The sequence below is a fragment of the Dama dama genome, chromosome 26 (genome assembly GCF_033118175.1).
Source record: "Dama dama isolate Ldn47 chromosome 26, ASM3311817v1, whole genome shotgun sequence".
Lineage (NCBI taxonomy): Eukaryota > Metazoa > Chordata > Mammalia > Artiodactyla > Cervidae > Dama > Dama dama.
Genome location: NC_083706.1, coordinates 44,176,187 through 44,197,588, shown reverse-complemented (window position 1 = coordinate 44,197,588; position 21,402 = coordinate 44,176,187). Strand labels below are relative to the sequence as shown.

Here is a 21,402-nt window from a genome sequence, read left to right as displayed (position 1 = left end):
CATCCTTGCAGTTATATTTAAAAACCCATCTTACAATTTTGAAGGAAATCATTAGGAGTATGTTTGTAAATAAATAGGACAGTATTTTGTATTTATAAATATGTATAAATAGGACAGTATTTTGTATAAATAAATATGAGGACAGTAATTTGTCTAAAGGTAATAAAAGTGGAGCAATTATTATTATTGTAATTCTAGATATGTGTGTGTGTATCTCTGTGTATGCTCAGTCATGTCTGACTCTTTATGATCCCATAGACTGTAGCCCACTAGGCTTCTCTCTCCATGGAATTTTCCAGGCAAGGATTCTAGAGTGGGTTATCATTTTCTCCTCCAGGGGATCTTCCCCGCCTAGGGATTGAATCTGCGTCTCCTGTATTGCAGGCAGATTTTTTACCACTGCACCACCTGTGAAGCGGGTATACTCCATTTTACAAACAGGCAGAGATTAAGTACCTTAATGCCATGTAGCCAGTACAAGGCAGTTCTTTGCGACTCCAGTCTAGATATCTCTTACTCCAAAGACGCTATTCTCCAAAAATCATAGTCAAAAGAAGAAAATAGAAAGTTGATAGAAGTGCAGAATCACAAGAGTAGAAATTGTGGTGTTCTGTCAGATGGAAATGATTGAATCTTTGGGGGACAAAAATTAGCAGCTGAGCTGCCTAAGGTGCTGTTTTAGATAGCTCCATCAAGTAATGCTTTTCAGGGTGTCTGAAAAATGCTCATGAGCCGAAAGAGGAAGAGGACTGACAATGTTCTGGGTCTCTAATGGTAGAGGAAAGCACAGGAGGAAAAATTTTCTAGTCTTTTTATAGATTTATATGATTTGTTACATATTTATGTACTTATAAATATGTATGAAAATATGAACATGAGAGAATTGCTGACTCAACATAATGTGGCATTTTAGCAAGCTTCGTATATCACTAAGGAAAAGGAATCGAATGGATGGATTGACTGATGGAACTAGATTCTAACTGCCAAGAGTGGACCAAATCCTGTTCTCAGTGGTTATTCGCTCTGAATGCATGAAGAGTTTACTTCTCAAATGTTTCATAGTTTAATGTAATCATAAAATGGTGATTTTTCCAAATGGGGAGTTTTGAAAAAAGCATACCCAAAACTCTCCCCCCCCTCAAAAAAAGGGGAAAAGCTGTTTTGGATACCACCGTTTTTAGAAGAATAAGTCATTGAAACAGGCGGTGGCACTGAAAGCTTGCTCCATTACATAGATATGTGCTGGCTTAGCTGAAGCAGGGTAGTTATCAGAAGTTTTCAATTGAGGAATGGGTTGTTTTCCTTCACAGGGAAAATATATCAATAAATATGGTGAATTGCCTCCTGTCCACCCTCATGCTAACACGGGCCTCACAAATCTGGCTTATTTAGCAAATACCTTTTTGGGGCTCAACACTGAATCAACAACTATATGACAAAACTGAATGCTTTCACTAAACATGACAGGATGGCTTCAATTATAATGAAGTGTGATTGTGGGGTAAGGAGTTGATTGTGGATGCTATGAGTCACTTCAGACTCAGTTCATTTACATGTGATAAAAATTACAGTGTTCGTGGTGAAGTGAAAATTCAAACCATTAGTTTTCTTTCTTCCCTGAGTAAGCTTTTGTGTAGATCTCTGATCTAGGAAGAGTCTAGCCAATGGACACAAGAACAGTACAATCCACCCGGTATAAAGTGGAGTGATCTCTCAGTAGGAAGGAAGTGATAGAAATCTTCAGCATCTGTAGCCTGAAAATATTTACTACACCAGCTTGTTGGTGACATTATGCATAATGCTCTCAAGCATTGTACTTGAGTACAATGTACTTAAGTAAGTACTTAAATATTACTGTATGTATAATAATTTTTTTCCAAGTATTTTAAATTCTCAATCCACCTAACCCTTATAGTAGTAATGATATACTAATATATTCTGTAATTATCAATAAATATCTTCAGATATGGATGTTGGACACAAGGAGATTAAATAACTATCCAAAGGGCATCCAGTTGATGACAAGAGGGAAGATCTGGACACAGCCCAACTCCATAGATGGTTTAATCACCGTATTGGACTGCAGCTTAGCAGGAGGGATGGAGGATATTGTCATTTGTATATTTCTAAGTTTGGGTGGACTCTGGGAGTTGGTGATGGACAGGTAGGCCTGGCGTGCTGCGGTTCATGGGGTCGCAAAGAGTCGGACATGACTGAGTGATTGAACTGAACTGAACTGAAGTTTTATATGGGCTGCCCTGGTGGATCAGACAGTAAAGAACCCACCTGCAAGGCAGGAGACCCAGCTTCAATCCCTGAGTCGTGTTCCTAAGATAAGATAGGAATGTTTCTAAGAGGATAAAATACACATTTTTATTTTATTTTACTATTGCATTGTATTTTTATTGTAAAAAATCCACTGTTTTTTATTGAGATATAGCTGATACAGTATCATGAGCATCTTTCTATTTAACAGAAAACACTGCTAAATTCCAGGAAAACCAATATATATTAAATATATTTTTCTCTCCTTCCCCATAAGAGTTTTGTCATTCAATTGGGAAACAATATATAAGCAAAAATGATAAAGAATAATATCAGGGCATACTCAAGAATTGACAGTGCTATCTACAAGAGAACAAATTTGAAAGAAAAACGGTTCTTCATCTCCCTCCCAACTGTATTTTTAAAGACAGTTCTTGGCTTGGGCAGCCCATTTTAAGAATAACAACTTTAGAACTAAGAACAGTTTTCTCAGTCTAACCATCCATGTAAACTTAAGGCCCTTGTACATCAACCTCTGTCAGAATGTCCAGCCTTAGCTTGAATAAGTTCAAGAAAGCTTGACTTGATACTAACCTCATAGGTAAATTAAGGTCTTACCTGAATATCAGATAGGCTTTCTATTTATGAAAGCAAGTCTCTTTTGGTTGCTTCTATGTATCAATCCATCTTCTAACATTAGGGATCTTACAAGCAGATGGACATTTTCTTCTACTGGATGTTACTTCAAATACTAGGTAATTTTGATTCTGATTATCTGAATCTTCTTTAAGCACTTGTGTTCTACATATAATATTCTCATGAGATTTTTTTAAGTTTTGTTTTTTTTAACTTTCCTGATTTTCTGAGCAAATTCCACTTCCCTTCTTAAGTTGTGGGGGCCAAAATTGAACGTAATAATTTAACCAGCCCAGAGAAGACCTATCACCAGTTTGTATTACAAACCATATTCTTATTAATGCATTCTAAATGATTTTGTTTATAGCATACTGTTGATTAATAATGAATTTATTGTCCAATAAATTACCTTGTATGGTCCTATTAAGCCATATTTCTCCCATCCTTATCATATGCAGTTTTTTAGATGCTTGTACTTATCCTTTTAAATTTTATATTGTTTTATTTGACTCATTATTCAAACTGTAAAGATGTTCTTTAAATTGAGATATAATTGACATATAACAATGTTAATTCAAGGTGTAAAATGTGTTGATCAGATGCATATATTGCAATATGACTACCTCAGTAGTATTAGCTGACACCTTCATCCCATCACATAATTATCATTTTTTTTATGGTGAGAATGTTTAAGATCAAGTCTCTTTGTCATCGTCAGTTGTTCAGTCGTGTCTGGCTCTTTGTGACCCTGTGGACTGCAGCACACCAGGTTTCCTGTCCTTCACCATCTCCTGGAGTTTGCTCAAACTCATGTCCAGTGAGTCGGTGATGCCATCCAAACCTCTCATCCTTGGGTCTCTTAACAACTTCAAAATAGGCAATGTAGTAGTGTTAACTATAATCACAGTGCCATGCATTAGCTCTTCATGTTCTATGAAGAAGACGAACTTATTCATCTTCTAACTTCAAGTTTGTACCCTTTGATCAACATCTTCCCAGGTTCCCCACACCCCAGTTTCTGGTACCTATGATTTTTTTCTCTGTTTTTATGAATTCAACTTTTTTAAATTCTACATATAAGTAATGCATGCCTGCTCAGTCGCTCAGTCCTGTCCAACTCTCTGTGACCTCATGGACTGTACCCCACCAGGCTCCTCCATCCATAAAAGTTTCCAACAAGAATACTGGAGTGGATTGCCATTTCCTCCTCTGGGGAATCTTCCCAACCCAGGGATCAAACCTGTGTCTCCTACCTCTCCTGCACTGGCAGACAGATTCTGTTACCACTGAACCACCTGGGAAGCCCGCATATAAGTGATGCCATACAATATTTGTTCTCTGTATGCTTTACTGTCTTTAACATAATGCCCTCAAGAACTGTCCATGAATAATATTCCATTGTTTGTATGTGTATATGTATATCACATCTTTATTCATTCATCCATCGATGGACACTTAGCTTATCTCCATATCCTGGCTTTTGTGAATAATGCTTCAGTAAACATGGGAATGCACATATCTTTTTGATATCCAGTTTTTATTTCCTTTGGACATATATTCAGAAGTGGGATTGCTGTATCATATGGTAATCTTTTTAATTTTTTTGGGAACCTCCGTACTGTTTTCCCTAGCGGCTGAACCAATTTACATTCCCACCGATACTGCACAAGGGTTCCCTTTCTCTACATTTTTGGACAATACTTGCTATCTCTCGTCTTTTTGATGATAACCCTTCTAATAAGTCTGAGGTGATAATCTCATTATGGTTTAGATTTGCACTTCCCTGATGATTAGTGATGCTGAGCATCTTGCCATCTGTTTGGCCATTTGTATGTCTCCTTTGGAAAAATGTCTGTTCAATTCCTCTGCCCATTTTCAAATCAGATTTTTTTGTCTTTTTGTTATTGAATGGTAGGAATTCTTTGTATATTTTGCAAATTAACCTTTTATCAGACATATGTTCTCAGTCGTTCAGTCATGTCTGACTCTTTGCCACCCTATGGACTGTAACCCACCAGGCTCTTCTGTCCATGGGATTTTCCTGGCAAGAATACTGGAGTGGGTTGCCATTTCCTTCTCCAGGGGATCTTCCTAACCCAGGGATCGAACCCACAACTCCGATGACTCCTGCCTTGCTGGTGGGGTCTTTACCACTAAGTCAATCTACAGGATGGGGGAAATATTTGGGGACCATATCAGACCTGTTGTCCCCAAATACTTCCCTCATTCTGTAGACTGACTTTTCATTTTGATGTGCAGAAATTTTTGGTTTGCTGTAGTTCTGCATGTTGACTTTTGCATTTTTTTTTTTTTTTGCATAAAGATGGTTTTGATCATTGTATCTCATCCAGAAAAAATGGAAGGCACAACATGGGATAAAATTGTATACAACTGGAAGTGAGATCAGAATTTTCTCTTCGTTTCTGGGAAGATACAATTAATTCACAACAGAAGGAAAGCCCTCTCTGATCACGATCTAGATTTATGGGTTTTGCTTGTTAATAAATTTGCCTAAGCCTTGGAGGGGGAAATGAAGATGCTAGAGCCATTAATCTTATTCCATAACAGCATTCCCAGAACCTCAGTGAGAACTAAATGAAGTATTTTTGTTTTTTAATTTATTTACTTTCAGCTGTGCTGGGTCTTTGTTGCTTCATGGGCTTTCTCTTATTGCGGAGAGCAGGGGCTACTCTGTAGTTGTACGCAGGCTTCTCATTGCAGTGGCTTCTCTTGTTGCTGAGCTTAAGGGCCCGAGGACTTGAATAGTTGTGGCTCCTGGACTCTAGAGCACAAGCTTAATAGTTGTGACATACGAGCTCGGTTGCTCTGCATGTATTATCTTCCCGGACCAGGGATCAAACCTATGTCTCCTGCATTGTCAGGCAGATTCCTTACTACTGAGCCACCTGGAAAGCCCTAAATGAAGTGTTTTCAAGTCGGCCAGTGTGAGGGGAGCAGTCTGAGATCCCACCACACCTGCTCCCAGCCTGCTCTGCCCCTGGATCCTGCGTCCTCCTGGGGTTGCACACTTCACAAAGCCTGAAGTCCCAATTTTGTGCATTGGTGTGTTCTTGTTTGTAAAGGAGAATTTCTCCTACTTCATTCTCCTCTATCTTTGAAAGTAAGTGATCTCTTGACAGTCTTTCTCCCTATGGAGTTGAAGAGAAGGAAGAAGGATTGACCTCCACCTATTCAAAAGTATTTGACAGTTTCAGTCTGTAGATATGATCGTTTTGCAAAACATTTTTTTTTTGTCTTTTTTCACTTGTATAACATTAAGATTTGTTTTGCTTAAAACTTGATTGGTGAACTCTAGAAAAGGAAAATACAACAGACATACAAATTTTTCTTTCTGTATTTATAGGTAAACCACAGTGAATTACCTTTAGCATCACTGTTTATCATGACACACAGGAAGGAAATGCACCTAAGGGTTTTTTTTTTTTCTGATATTTCACTGTTAGCATAAAGAAATGCAATAGATTTCTGCGTGTTAATCTTGTATCCTGCTGTGTACTGTGTCATGCTTGGTTGCACAGTCATGTCCGACTCTGCAACACTATGGACTGTAGCCCGCCAGGCTCTTCTGACTATGGGGATTCTCCATGCAAGAATATTGGAGTGGGTTGCCATGCCCTCCTCCAGGGGATCTTCCCATCCCAGGAATCAAACCCAGGTCTCCTGCATTCCAGGCAGATTCTTACCTTGCTGAATTTGTTTATTAGTTCTGGTAGTTTTCATGTGTAGTCTTTAGGGTTTTCTATATATAGTATCATATCATCTGCATACAATGACATTTTACCTCTTCTCTTCCAATTTGCATTTCATTTTTGGTTGCCCTGGGTCTTCGTTGCTGCCCAGGCTGTCTCACCAGTTGCGGTGAGTGAGGGCTACTCTTTGTTGCAATGCACGGGCTCTAGACACACTTCAGTAATTGTAGCACACGGGCTCAGTAGTTGTGGCTCACAGACTTTAGAGCACAGGCTCAATCATTGTGGAGCACAGACTCAGTAGTTGTGGCTCATGGGCTTAGTCACTCCATGTCATGTGGAATCTTCCCAGACCAGAGATTGAATCCATGTTCCCTGCATTGGCAGGCAAATTCTTAACCAGTGGACCACCAGGTAAGTCCCCAATTTCAGTCTTTTATTTTTCTTGTCTGATTGCTGTGGCTATTCTTCTGTCAGTCCTTGTTACTCCTCTGTGGGTAACTCAGCTTATATCTTTATCTTAGAGTTCTGTGATTATATTTTAATGCATATATGTATGGATTTTATTAATCCTGCTAAAGCATATGGTATGCTCTTTCATTGTAAATCTTTTTGGTTTTGTTTTTTGTTTTTTCTTCCAATAAAACTTCCTTGAAAATACTTTCCTGACATTCTGTTCATTCTTTCCTTATGATAAAAATCTTGTTGGGCACATACTGGAATCTTTCCGTGTTACTGCTATACCTGTCTCAAATCCCTTTTATATGTTTCATCTTTTCTCTTTTTGTTGAATTCTGAGTACAGTCCTTGACACTTATTCTTCTTGGGGTTGCTATGGGAAGAGATTATTTCATTTGAATCTTTTTAATGGCTATGTTGTTTGTTTCTACATTTTCCATTTTTCATTTTGTCTATACTTGTTTCACTTTTGCCTATATTTGTTTTTATAATTTCTCTTCTATGAACAGTTTTTTCCTTTGTCATATTGTATATGTTAAACATATGCTCATTAAAGCAATTTTAGATGATTCTATTATTTGCCTTTGATCAGGAGTATAGTCATCTCATGATTGTTGAGTGACTTTCTGGGTTTTAGTGTTAATTGGATTTTTTGCTTTCAGGCAACACACTAAGAGGTGTATTCCTCACTCTCATTCTTTATAATGCTCCTCAGTTATCTCCTATAGTCCCTCAAGGCCTTCAGTTTCAAAGTAGCTCTTTCATTGGCATCTCAGGGTTTTCTCTCACCCAGCAGTGGCTTTGGAGATATCCTTAACCCCGTCACAGACCCTGTGGGCTGCTTGGCCTAGGTCAGGTCAGGTGGTTTCTCTGTGCATCCTCTCACTCCTGAAGCTAGGTACCCTTGATAGTACAGATAGTTTTTTAGCATCTTTTTATGAGTGACAGCCCCACCACCCCTGATTTTATTCAGGTGACCTGAACTCTGGTCTTCCACTACTCACAGTGGAGCATTTTTTACCCCAATAGAATATGGAGCCTTTGCCCCTTCTGTTCCCACAGTTGAATTACACAATTATTGTGACTTTACCCCTGTTGATCTACCACTGTGGTTCTCTGGTCTGTTTCTGGTCTAAGGAGAGAGTTGCTCTTGAGAAAGTAGCACTGGCATATATACACTATCATGTGTAAAATAGATAACTAGCAGGCAGCTATTGTAACACAGGGAGCCAGGCCTGGTGCTCTGAGATAACCTAGAGGGGGTGGGATGGGGAGGGGGAGACTCAAGAGGGAAGGGGCACATATATCTATATCTATATATCTATATCTATATATCTATATATATATATAACTTATTCATATTGATGTATGACAGAGACTATCAGAGCATTGTAAAACAATTATCCTCCAATAAACCATAATAAAATAAAAAAAGAATATGGTATTTTTTTAAAGTATCTGTCATTGTATTGAGAACTGAAAATTTTTTTTTTTTAATTTTTTTTATTAGTTGGAGGCTAATTACTTCACAACATTTCAGTGGGTTTTGTCATACATTGATATGAATCAGCCATGGATTTACACGTATTCCCCATCCCGATCCCCTCTCCCACCTCCCTCTCCACCTGATTCCTCTGGGTCTTCCCAGTGCACCAGGCCCGAGCACTTGTCTCATGCATCCCACCTGGGCTGGTGATCTGTTTCACCATAGATAGTATACATGCTGTTCTTTTGAAACATCCCACCCTCCCCTTCTCCCACAGAGTTCAAAAGTCTGTTCTGTATTTCTGTGTCTCTTTTTCTGTTTTGCACATAGGGTTATCGTTACCATCTTTCTAAATTCCATATATATATGTGTTAGTATGCTGTAATGTTCTTTATCTTTCTGGCTTACTTCACTCTGTATAAGGGGCTCCAGTTTCATCCATCTCATTAGGACTGATTCAAATGAATTCTTTGGAAAATGAATATCTGTCATTGTATTGAGAACTGAAAATGTTTTTTAAAGCATGAGATCACAATGCTAAAGAAGTTCAAAGTATTTTATGTTATTAACAAGTATTGTTCACAGTCACACATATGATAATATATATGTGTGGTTTGCATACATTACATATTTGTGAAAATACTATTCAGTAGAATCATTCCCTTGTCTAGAAGTTTATGCTATCTTTTATTTTAATCTAATAAAATAAAACTTTGTTTTTTATCATGGGCTTCCCTGGTAGCTCTGACAGTAAAGCATCTGCCTACAATGCAGGAGACCTGGGTTCGATCCCTGGGTCGGGAAGATCCCCTGGAGAAGGAAATGGCAACCCACTCCAGTATTCTTGCCTGGAAAATCCCATGGACTGAGGATCCTGGTAGGCTACAGTCCATGGGGTCGCAAAGAGTTCGACACGACTGAGTAACTTCACTTGTTTTTTATCATAAATAACTTTTGGATTAGAGTTGGCCTTATAAATATGTGGCAGGTCACTTGGCTTATAATATGTGGCCACTCACCCTACCCAGTAAGGTCACTGGTAGGACAGTCTGTACCCCAGCATTTTTCTCATCTGCCATGATATATAAATTCCACTAAAATGATTCTTGTGGGTTTGATAACTTTTTATTTTTCCACAAGTATCTACTAAATGAAAATAAATTTTGAGTGCTGGAGGAAGGGGAGCTGATGCATTTGCAACAGGGACACCTACCAGAATAAGGAATTTTGCCAGTGTTATCAAGTCCCTGGATGGTGAGCCAGAAGTGCCACAAAGGAGTTTGTATGTTTTAAAAAGAGATGGGGGGCGGGGGGGAAGGTAAGGGAGGGCCAAAATCAAACTGTTCTTCACTATGTTATAGAGTTAGAAACCTTGCCACAATGATTCGTAAACTTATATAACCTTACTGTAAACGTCAATGGAGAAAAGAGTTACTCACACCCACTATAACCATGTAAAGGTGTCCATAAAGGAAAGCAGGTGTAGTCATCCTTGAGTAAAGAAGGAAGTGAAAAATACATTTTCAAACCTTATCATATTTACCTTCCCAACTGATTCGGATTACGTGGCAACACTTACTGTGATTGTACACAGCCAATAATGATAGTAGTCTGTCCCCAACGTTTTTAGAACATTCGCCTAAATAAAATGTCTGGAGAATTGGCAACGTGACTGCGAAAGCTTATTCGTGTTTACCTTTTCTCAAACTGTCTTCTCCCTGACCCCTTAACTAAAGTCTGCTTCCTTCAGCAGAGGCAGTTTACCCTTGTAATTTTTTCCGATCTCATGTTTTCTCTCTTCTTTCAGCCAACTGGGCGCTGCAGTAGCGGCAATGCGAAAAAGGCAGCAGTCGCAGAATGAAGAAACACCTGCTGTGTCTCAGGCACCTGGAAACCAGAGGCCCAACAACACGTGCTGCTTTTGCTGGTGCTGTTGCTGCAGCTGCTCCTGGTACGTCCTCTTACCTGGGTGAAACCACACCTGAGCTGCGTCATACCTGGCCCGAACACATGTGTCAGCCATTGGAACCATAGACGCTTCTCGATCTGCCTTTTTATTCCTTTTACAAGCAGCAGTTATGGGAGATGATCATTGGTTTAATGCACACCTTTCCCTAAGCAAAACAGAATACTTCCTTGGAATCTACACTGAAATTGGTAGTAAAGAATGAAAAATTGTTTTGCATCATGACTTTTTCCACCCATGCTTCTTAAAGGTATGGGTAAAAATCAGATGTGTGGCTATGTATTTGTTGAACAGTAAACAACATTCTCCCATATTATAGAAGGTGCCAGAACACTAAGGTAATCTCTAGCAGTATTGTATTCCATGTAGTGTTTTAGTTCTATGTTCTTTCATGAGAGATTGACTGTTCTGTCACAGATTTGAGTAGCAACCTCAGCCACAGACTACTAAAAAGGATAGAGAAACAAGTGCCACAGACTCATGCCCACAAATCTAAAAGGCCAGGGGCTATGATGGCTATGAAGGTCAAGCCATTTTGTTAAAATCTCTGAACTTAGAGCCAGAGAAACTGCTACCATTGAATGTTATCACTGACAGCTTCTTGGACATTCAAGTTGTAATCTCTGGTTTGTGGTTTCCTCACTAGCAAAGTGATGAAGAGTTAAAGTTGATTCTCAAGGTACTGTCAAGTGCTAAATGTCCATGATTTGGGCACTTCAGAAAACCTGTTTCTATTCCAAATCCACAAAGTGTCTTCAAGTAAGAAAATCAGTGGGACCCAGAATTCCGAGATTTACAAAGATGAGATCCCTTGGGAGGTCGGAGGGGTCATGCTAGACTTAATTTTCATAAAACTGCATATTTCCATAGAACCACATGTTTCAGGGTCCTGTAAGATCCAGTTCATAGCTGGATCTTCTGGGTTAGCAGTGGTCTTCTGGATCTCCCCGACCTGTTTCAAAACCACAAAGCAAGGCCCAGCTGCTGGACTCATCATGTGCATGATCGCTACAGTTTCCCAACATCCTTGGAGGCTGGTCCTGTAATCTAGTGGCATAGAATCTATCACAGTGGCCAAAACAGAAGATGAAACATGTGATGCTCCAGTGGCAGCCTTGGTGTTGAACACACTCTCAGCTCTCTGCTGCTGCTAAGTCACTGCAGTCGTGTCCGACTCTGTGCAACCCCATAGGTGGCAGCCCACCAGGTTTCCCGTCCCTGGGATTCTCCAGGCAAGAACACTGGAGTGGGTTGCCATTTCCTTCTCCAATGCATGAAAGTGAAAAGTGAAAGTGAAGTCACTCAATCATGTCCGACTTTCAGCGATCCCGTGTTCTGCAGCCTACCAGGCTCCTCCGTCTATGGGATTTTCCAGGCAAGAGTACTGGAGTAGGGTGCCATTGCCCAGCTCTCTAGGAGACTTCATTTCCAGAAAACTATCCGATACTGCAGCAATCTAGAAGGTTTAAAATAGTTTTTATAAATATCAAAATTGCTTCCCAGATGATGATTCCTTGTTGGGAAAAGTCATGCTACGATTCCTTTTTCTTTCATCCTTAAGCCTTAAATTAAGTATTTCACATAGAAGAAAGAGAGTTCTAGAAGAGGAAAGTATTTCAATGCAATTGTGTAATTTTTTTTTCTGTCTCGTTCCTCAAGAGATCATCTAGCTCTGGCCTTAATCCATGAATTATGGGGGAGTGACTTAACATGGTGGTTCTGAAGTCAGACTTGTTGTTTAGTCGCTCAGTCATGTTTGACTCTTTGTGACCCCATGAACTGCAGCACACCAGACTTTCCAGTCCTTCACTATCTCCTAGAGTTTGCTCAAACTCATGTCCATTGAGTCGGTGATGCCATCCAACCATCTCATCCTCTGTCGTCCCCTTCTCCTCCTTCCCTCAATCTTCCCCGTCATCAGGGTCTTTTCCAATGAGTCGGCTCGTTCTATCAGGTGACTAAAGCATTAGAGCTTCAGCTTCAGCATCAGTCCTTCCAATGAATATTCAAGATTGATTTCCTTTAGGATTGACTAGTTTGATCTTTTTGCTGTCCAGGGGACTCTCAGGAGTCTTCTTCAGCACCACCATTCAAAAGCATCAGTTAGCCTGGCTGGGTTCAAGCTCTTCATCTCTTACTGTCTGTTTGACCTTCAACAAGTTGCTTAGTATCTTCAGATTTCTCATCTATCAGATGACAATGATAAGAATCCCTACCTAATAAGGTCCTTTTAAACATTCAATGAGATAAAACACATACTAGCTGAGAACAGTGCCTGACCCATAGTGTGCATTTAATAAGAGTTGGTTACTGGGCTATAGAACATTTCATATTGGAAGAATAAAAACTCTTTAAAGAAGACCTAGCTTCAAATAATGCATTGTTTTTTTTTTAATGTCAGCTTGTGGATATAATACCACAAAAAATTATTTTGGAAAGGAAAACTGTTTTAAAGTCTGTATAAAACATTGCAAATATTTTGTTACATCCTGTTGAGAATTAGACTTCTGTTTCTCACTTGCTCTATGCCATGTTCCACTAATTAGTAATTGAGTGTATTTGCCTGCAGGAACTCATTTCTGAATTGCTTCAGGATTAAAATACCAAACACTGAAGTTTTGTAATCTTTGTTGTCAAACAGATGTTTCATGCAGTTTGCTTTTATCTGTCCTTCAGATATTTAGCAAGACTTGCTTTTATTAATTCTTCAGGTGCACATTAAGCAAAATAGTCAATGAGAGCTCGTGAGCATCAGATTATCTCAGAACACAGACTGTGGATGGAGAACAAATTAGTTTTTGGAAGCTGCAATAACTCTCCACACTTCTAGGGTGACAAGTAGTGGATTGGCCAAAAAGTTCTTTTGGGTTTTTACAGAAAACCTGAGCAATATTTTGGCCAACCTGATATTTGGACCCTAAACATATGGTGCCCTAGATGAGCATTCTATCAGTTTTAGATGAGAGAGCATTGTTGTCAAGAACTGTATTTGCTATCAATGAGTCATGGATACCCAATTCTAGGTCATAAAATGCACAGTCCATAAGCATATAAGTCTTTTTTTGATAAAGACTTTGTAATCACCTCTCAGCCTTTTGGCTAAGATCAAGGTAGTAAGGAGGCTTCCCAGGTGACACAGTGGTAAAGAATTCACCTGCCAATACCAGAGATGCAGGTTAATTCCCTATGTCAGGAAGATCCCCTGGAATAGGAAATGACAACCCACTCCAATAGCAAATGCCAACCCACTCCAGTGTTCTTGCCTAAAATATTCTATGGACAGAGAAGCCTGGTGGGCTACAGCCCATGGGGTCACAAAGAGTCGGACACGGATGAGTGACTGAGCACACACAGGTAGTTTCTAATGTAAGCAACTATTTTTTAAAAAAAAGAATGATAGTTAAATTGGATGTTAATTGGAACTGTTATCTCTTCATAAATGGAAATGTCCTTTACCCATCCATTCTTTAAATATCGTAACTTTTATGCTTTGAGTTTAGGGCAAGAAATTGTCAAAGCTTCTTAGAGAGGGAAAATAGAAAGAAATGTTCTTCAAGTTTTCCAGGCTTGGTCAAAGGAGTAGAACAAAAAGAAACACTAAAAAATGTAATTTAGGTACAAAAAAGTTAGAAATCAAAGTCTGACGTAGCCATCATTCTTTAGTAGGAACAGTTGTCATGTAGCTGATTTTACCTCCTTTTAAGGAAATAGAGTGCCAAGAAAATAAATTTCTCTGTCTAGTAATAAATATAAATACCTCACTCGAGCTTCTCATGTTATAGCTTTTTGAAACAACTTAGTATTTTCCTCAGATTTGCATTTCTCTTTCGCGTTTCATCATCAGCTCCTCTCTCACATTTAAATTTATTTTTGTCCTTATAAATTACCACTATGTTTTGTTTGGGGCAATGATCAAGAGAATAAATACATGACTACTGAATATTCCCATGTTTTCCTTCAAAAATCTCAAAAATTAGGACTACTTCACGATGTCCTCTGTCCTTGTCAGAGAACCACTTCAGTTCCTTCCTCAAATCCACCTATCTCCCTCTTCTCCCCAGTGCCCGCCATTTCAAGAAGAGAAACCAAAGGAATGAGCTTTAGCCCCTTTAAGCTGTGTTACACAAATAAGTCACAGACATCCGAGTCTTGGCCATCACGCAGCCAGCCTATAAACTTGCAAGCCCTTCTTCACAGGAGACCAAGCTGTTCCCAGCCAGGCCAGTGTTGTCAGGACCACATGTCTAGAGGTTCAGATTTCTCAAAGCAATGTTTCCCCTTATATCAGGATTCAAAAAGAGCGACCTGCCTCTTCCGGTAGTTAACCCCCTTCCCTTTTCTTGATGAGAAAGAATCCTTTTAAAGATGTGGACTCATTACGAAACCACTCACAGTGTGAATCCATGAGATCATGCAGACACCTGTGAAAGTGTGTTGCAGCGTGCTAACACAACGACGTGCCTCAAAAAGGAGGCAGAAAGGGAGAGCTTTCAGAATGCACTGTGAGCTTAAACCTCCAAACTGTTCCATGAACTCTCCCCTAACTCCAGAGGCTATACGAAAATAACCCAGACTGGGTTTTTTTTTTGTTGTTTTTTTTTTTTAAGGAAATCTCTAGGTGCTAATCCACTTCTGTTTCAATTCTCCTTTACTCCTGGGGGTGTCCTAGCAAGCAACACTGATTTCTGTGTTTACTCCTAAAAGATGAGAACTCCACAGATTTCAGATACGATGTGTCCAGAATGTTCCATTGACTCCTCCTGCTTCTGTGTGATGGTGAGACGATGATTCCGGGGGTTTGGGTGAGGAGTGTCGCTGGCTATGGTCCCAAGCTCCCCACTGAAAGTATCCAAGGGAATGGTTCTCTATTTAGCCTTTTCACTCATCAGATTAAAATACAGGATTTTGTTTGAAAGAAAAATGACCTTGCTAAAAACTAGTATTTGGACAATTCCATGTCTGATTTGACTGATAAGGCAACTGAAGACTTGCGTGCTGTTATTAAGCTCCTTATAGACAGTTCAGTTCAGTTCAGTCGCTCAGTCATGTCCGACTCTGCGACCCTATGAATCGCAGCACGCCAGGCCTCCCTGTCCATCACTAACTCCCAGAGTTTACCCAAACTCATGTCCATTGAGTCAGTGATGCCATCCAGCCATCTCATCCTCTGTCGTCCCCTTCTCCTGTCCCCAATCCCTCCCATGATCAGGGTCTTTTCCAATGAGTCAACTCTTCGCATGAGGTGGCCAAAGTATTGGAGTTTCAGCTTCAGCATCAGTCCTTCCAATGAACACCCAGGACTGATCTCCTTCAGGATGGACTGGTTGAATCTCCTTGCAGTCCAAGGGACTCTCAAGAGCCTTCTCCAACACCACAGTTCAAAAGCATCAATTTTTCGGCACTCACCCTTCTTCACAGTCCAACTCTCACATTCATACATAACCACTGGAAAAACCATAGCCTTGACCAGATGGACCTTTGTTGGCAAAGTGATGTCTCTGCTTTTTAATATGCTATCTAGGTTGGTCATCACTTTCCTTCCAAGGACTAAGCGTCTTTTAATTTCATGGCTTCAATCACCATCTGCAGTGATTTTGGAGCTCCCAAAAATAAAGTCTGACACTGTTTCCACTGTTTTCCCATCTATTTACCATGAAGTGATGGGACCAGATGCCATGATCTTAGTTTTTTGACTGTTGAGCTTTAAGCCAACTTTTTCACTCTCCTCTTTCACTTTCATCAAGAGGCTTTTTAGTTCCTCTTCACTTTCTGCCGTAAGAGTGGTGTCATCTGCATATCTGAGGTTATTGATATTTCTCCCGGCAATCTTGATACTGGCTTGTGCTTCTTCCAGCCCAGCATTTCTCATGATGTACTCTGCATATAGGTTAAATAAGCAGGGTGACAATATATAGCCTTCACGTACTCCTTTTCCTATTTGGAACCAGTCTGTTGTTCCATGTCCAGTTCTAACTGTTGCTTCCTGACTTGCATACAGGTTTCTCAAGAGGCAGGTCAGGTGATCTGGTATTCCCACCTCTTTCAGAATTTTCCACAGTTTGTTGTGATCCACACAGTCAAAGGCTTTGGCATAGTCAATAAAGCAGAAATAGATGTTTTTCTGGAACTCTCTTGTTTTTTCAATGATCCTTTTCTAAAACCAGCTTGAACATCTGGAAGTTCACAGTTCATGTATTGCTGAAGCCTGGCTTGGAGAATTTGGAGCATTACTTTACTAGCGTATGAGATGAGTGCAATTGTGCGGTAGTTTGAGCATTCTTTGGCATTGCCTTTTTTGAGGACTGGAATGAAAACTTACCTTTTCCAGTCCTGTGGCCACTGCTGAGTTTCCAAATTTGGGGGCATATTGAGTGCAGCACTTTCACAGCATCATCTTTTAGGATTTGAAATAGCTCAACTGGAATTCCATCACCTCCACTAGCTTTGTTCGTAGTGATGCTTTCTAAGACCCACTTGACTTCACATTCCAGGATGTCTGGCTCTAGGTGAGTGATCACACCATCATGATTATCTGGGTCGTGAAGATCTTTTTTGTACAGTTCTTCTGTGTATTCTTGCCAGTGAAAGTGAAGTCACTCACTCGTGTCCGACTCTTTGTGACCCCATGGACTGTAGCCTATCAGGCTTTGCTGTCAATGGGATTTTTCAGGCAAGAGTACTGGAGTGAGTTGCCATTTCCTTCTCCAGGGGATCTTCCCGACCCAGGGATCGAACCCAGGTCTCCCGCATTGTAGGCAGACACTTTACCCTCTGAGCCACCAGGGAAGCCCCATTCTTGCCAGTAGGGGAACTAAAATGCAAGTCTCTTCGTATCCCAATCCATTGTTTTGTCCACTTTAAGATGACACTTCTAAACTCTTCATTTCCAGGCTGGATATGAACCAGTTCCAAAGCTTTTTACTTTGTAAACTCTTCAAGAATTACATTAACTAAAACTTTTCAAATGAAGTTCACAATCCCTGTGTACTGCCTACAATATTTGGTCCACTGCATTGGATATTCTCCATTCTTCTCAGGAGAAATTGGTCAAAATATGAATGTGTTAAATAGCCCTGTGAAAGTTAAAATTATATCCCATTTGACACGCTGGTTTCCAGACCATGGAACAGATCTGACTAAGTGAACCTTAAACACTTCATCAGCATACTTTTGGTCACCCCTCACTCCATTTTTAACAAGTGCCACAGCCTGTGTAATTCAAAACAGTGCAAAAATAATGTCCTATTTTATCCTCTGGTGCTGTCACACGTTAGCTCTTTGCCAGTGGAAATACTAAAAAGCATGCTTTAAAAGCCAAAGGATATTTTTTGAAAGGAAAAACAAAATCCATGTCTGCTCCATGGTAAAGAAACCATCCCCCTGGAAATAAATCCGCTCACACATGCCAGTTGAGTCATTTCATCTGAGGCCCCAGTGAAAAAGCAGCCTTTTCTCTGCCTGTCACCCCCAAAGACCTGATTCATCTCCCATGGGAGCACAGGTTTACTGCATAGGACCTCCAAAGGACTGGTAACCAGACTGTCAAAAGCATCACTTGCAAAGAATTCTAGTTTTGAGACTCTGTCTCACCATGTCATGGGTACATTTTATCAGTAAATTTTTATAACTTATCATGATCTTTAAACACACACAGTCAAAAGACTTGTGCCAAAATGAACCCAGGTTTCCCAGGTCATATACACAAAACCAAAAATTGGGCACTGGGGTTATAGACCTTCTCTAAGTCATGCCCTTGTTCATTCACTCATTTAAAGTTGAAGGCTGATTATTGCCTGGTACTGTTGACGTCATTAGCTTTCACGGGATTTTCCCTGCCTCAATGTGACAGGGAACAGACTCTCAATAAGCAATTGAATCTAGACATGAATATTTGGTTTTACTCCTCAGGTCACCCTCCAGAAAAATTCAGTATTGAGGCTGCCTCTGCCCAATCTGTGTTACCTCTGAGTGCTAACTATTGGAAAACTGCCCAAATCAGGATTCCTTGATCCTTTGCCATTGAAGGCATTCCATTCTTTTCTTTTTTTTTTGGTACTAGAGTGTAGTTAATTTACAATGCTGTATTAGTTTCAGGTGTGAGGCGTAGTGATTCAGTTATACATATGCATCTATTCATTCTTTTTCAGATTCTATTTCCATATAGGTTATTAGGGAATATTGAATAGAGTTCCCTGTGCTATCCAGTAGATCCTTGTTGATTATCTATTTTACATATATTAACAGTAGTTGTGTGTATGTTAATTCCAAACTCCTCTATTTTTTCCCTCCCCCAACATTCATTCCCTCTTTGGTAAGTTTGTTTTCAAAATCTGTGAGTTTGTTTCTATTCTAGAAATAAATTCATTTATATCATTTTTTTAAATTAATTTCTCCAAATAAGTGGTATCATACAATATTTGTGTTTCTCGGTCTGACTTGACTTAGCATGGTAGTCTCTAGGTTCATCCATGTAGCCGCAAATGGCATGCTTTTGTTCTTTTCTATGGCCGAGTAATATTCCAATATGTAGATGAACCACATCTTCTTTATCCATTCCTTTTCAACTCTTTCTTTAATATAAATGTATATTTTTTTTCTGAGTCACATTTGCAGTGCTTAGACCGTCAGTGGAAAGATGGGTATGGAGAAAATAAAATACTTGATGAAAATATTATACCCAGTCTTGTTGAAAAGAGTAGAAAGCATGAACCAAAAAAGAATGGAGAAAGATTAAATTAATTCCAGCTAGAAGAAAGCAAGAGCCAGCTGGAAAGGTCAGGCGCTCACAGCCTGAGGCCAGGGAGGAACCAGAGACAGGCGTCCTGCTGGGTGCCTTGAGGATGCCTGCGGGGTCACCTGGGTTATGGTTCCCGTGATGGGGAAGGGAAGATGGAGAGGGGAGAGCCCAAGTGTGAGAAGCTGGTGAGGAATCACAGAGGGGAGTGAGGATGAAGGTGGGGGTGGGGTGGGAAGGGTCAGAGGGTAGAGGCCTCAGAGCTTGTGGTGGGGGCTGCCAACCCTGACCTGGCCCCGTGGTGGTGGTAGAGGGGAGCTGCCTTAGCCGGTGTAGAGAGACGGAGCCTTCAGAGAATGGGGAGCATGTTGGAAGAGGAGGTGGTTAGGCCCAGCTGGACTCACTCCATGGGTGGTACCCGAGGATTCTTCGTAGAAATGATGCTGAAGCTCACAGGGCAGGTCTTGATTAGATAGAACGAGCAGGGAGTCATCGGCACACAGTAGACAGGAGATAAGATGACCTAGCATGAAGAGCGATGAGCTACAGGCTGAAACCTCAGGAAAGACCAGCCAGCCTTTTTGGGAAGAGCAGTGCAGCTCTGTAAACACAGAAGACAGAAGAGATGATCGGGGAGGTAACATACAACACACGGCCCCGGGGCCGGCACAGCCGCCCAGAGAATGGGGAGTTTCACACAGAGGGGGATGACGGATGCTACAAACACAGCAGGGACTGGTCCAAAGGGTTAAGGATTGTAACACATCTTGTCTGGTCGACCGGAGGTGACCAGTGAACTCTGAGAATCAAACTTCTCCTTAAGGTGCACGAGGAGGAAGCGTTTGGAGAGAAAAGCTGCCCAGTGCACCCCTTTTCAAAGGCTCTGAGGCACCCCAATCTTTTGGAGTGAAGACTCAAGTTGAGGGAAGCCGGGGTTCCCTTTCTGACTTCATCAAATTATTCAATTTCTAAAACAAGGTGAAATCCAGCCCTTGTAAATCCTAGCCAAATATTATTAGCTACCTGGATGATATTTAAGAATTGTCTCCTCCACCCCACCCCAGCCTCTTCAAATCAATAATAATATGAAAACTAAAGTCATGACATTTTTGCTACTCCTTGCTTATCTGGAAAATGTTGTCATTTCCCTACATCTGATTGAAATTAATATTATTTTCGTCTCTCTCAATGGAACTCTTTCTTATTCCTTTTAGGTTTAGCTTCTTTAGGTCTAGGCCTGGTAAACCTACTAAAATCTGCCTGCTGTCTCAGGACATCACTCAAGAATGACTAATGGGGACCTCCCTGGCAGTCCAGTGGTTAAGACTTTGCCTTTCAATGAAAGAGATGCAGGTTTGATCCCTGGTCAGGGAGCTAGGATCCTACCCACATGCCTCAAGGCCAAGAAACCAAAATGTAAAACAGAAGCAATATTGTAACAAATTCAATCAAGATTTTTTAAATGGTCCACATAAAAAATAATCTAAGAAAAAGAATTCCTAATTACTTGTCAGATAAGACAATAAAATCTACTTCTTGCACATATGAAGTTGATTGTGTAATAATTCTGCTTCATTGGGTTTCATAAATTTGATCATTTTCAATACCACAAAATTCCTGTCTTTATTAAAATACATCTCATGCCTGGGGGCCTTCCCTGGTGACTCAGATGGTAAAAAATTCTCCTGCAGTGTGTGAGACCTGGGTTTGATCCCTGGGTTGGGAAGGTCCCCTGGAGAAGGGAATGGCTACCCACTCCAGTATTCTGGCCTGGAGAATTCCATGCACAGAGGAGCTCGGCAGGCTACAGTCTGTGGAGTCGCAAGGAGTCTGACACGACTTAGCGACTAACACTTTCACTTTCATGCCTGGGAGCATGTGCTCCTAAGCAGAAAGTATATTTCATCGCTACTTTTTTGTATAAAGAAAAAAAAACACAGAAACTTTTAATTGACCAATTTCATAAGTAATAGTCTAATAATAACTTCATGTGCTTCATTCGAAATAGATGTTGCCTGGCCATTTTTAAAGATGACACACGAAGTCTAATAACATGCCTTCCTCATATAAAGCCTACTTTCAAGAAGCAGCATGGGAGCGGGAAGAAAACCACCCTGGAATTAGACCTGGATGAATCCTGATTTTA

At 40.3% G+C, this 21,402-nt stretch overlaps 1 protein-coding gene across 4 annotated transcripts in view; it reads left to right on the top strand.

The window, feature by feature from the left end:
- The window catches only part of RGS17 (regulator of G protein signaling 17), a 105,288-nt gene that overhangs the window by 58,064 nt on the left and 25,822 nt on the right, over positions 1–21,402 (top strand). For all 4 annotated transcript variants that reach the window (XM_061130557.1, XM_061130555.1, XM_061130554.1 and 1 more), the window contains exon 2: positions 10,364–10,507. In XM_061130557.1, the coding sequence (XP_060986540.1) occupies positions 10,389–10,507 (119 nt within the window). In that variant the 5' untranslated portion in view covers positions 10,364–10,388. The remainder of the gene's footprint in view (positions 1–10,363; positions 10,508–21,402) is intronic.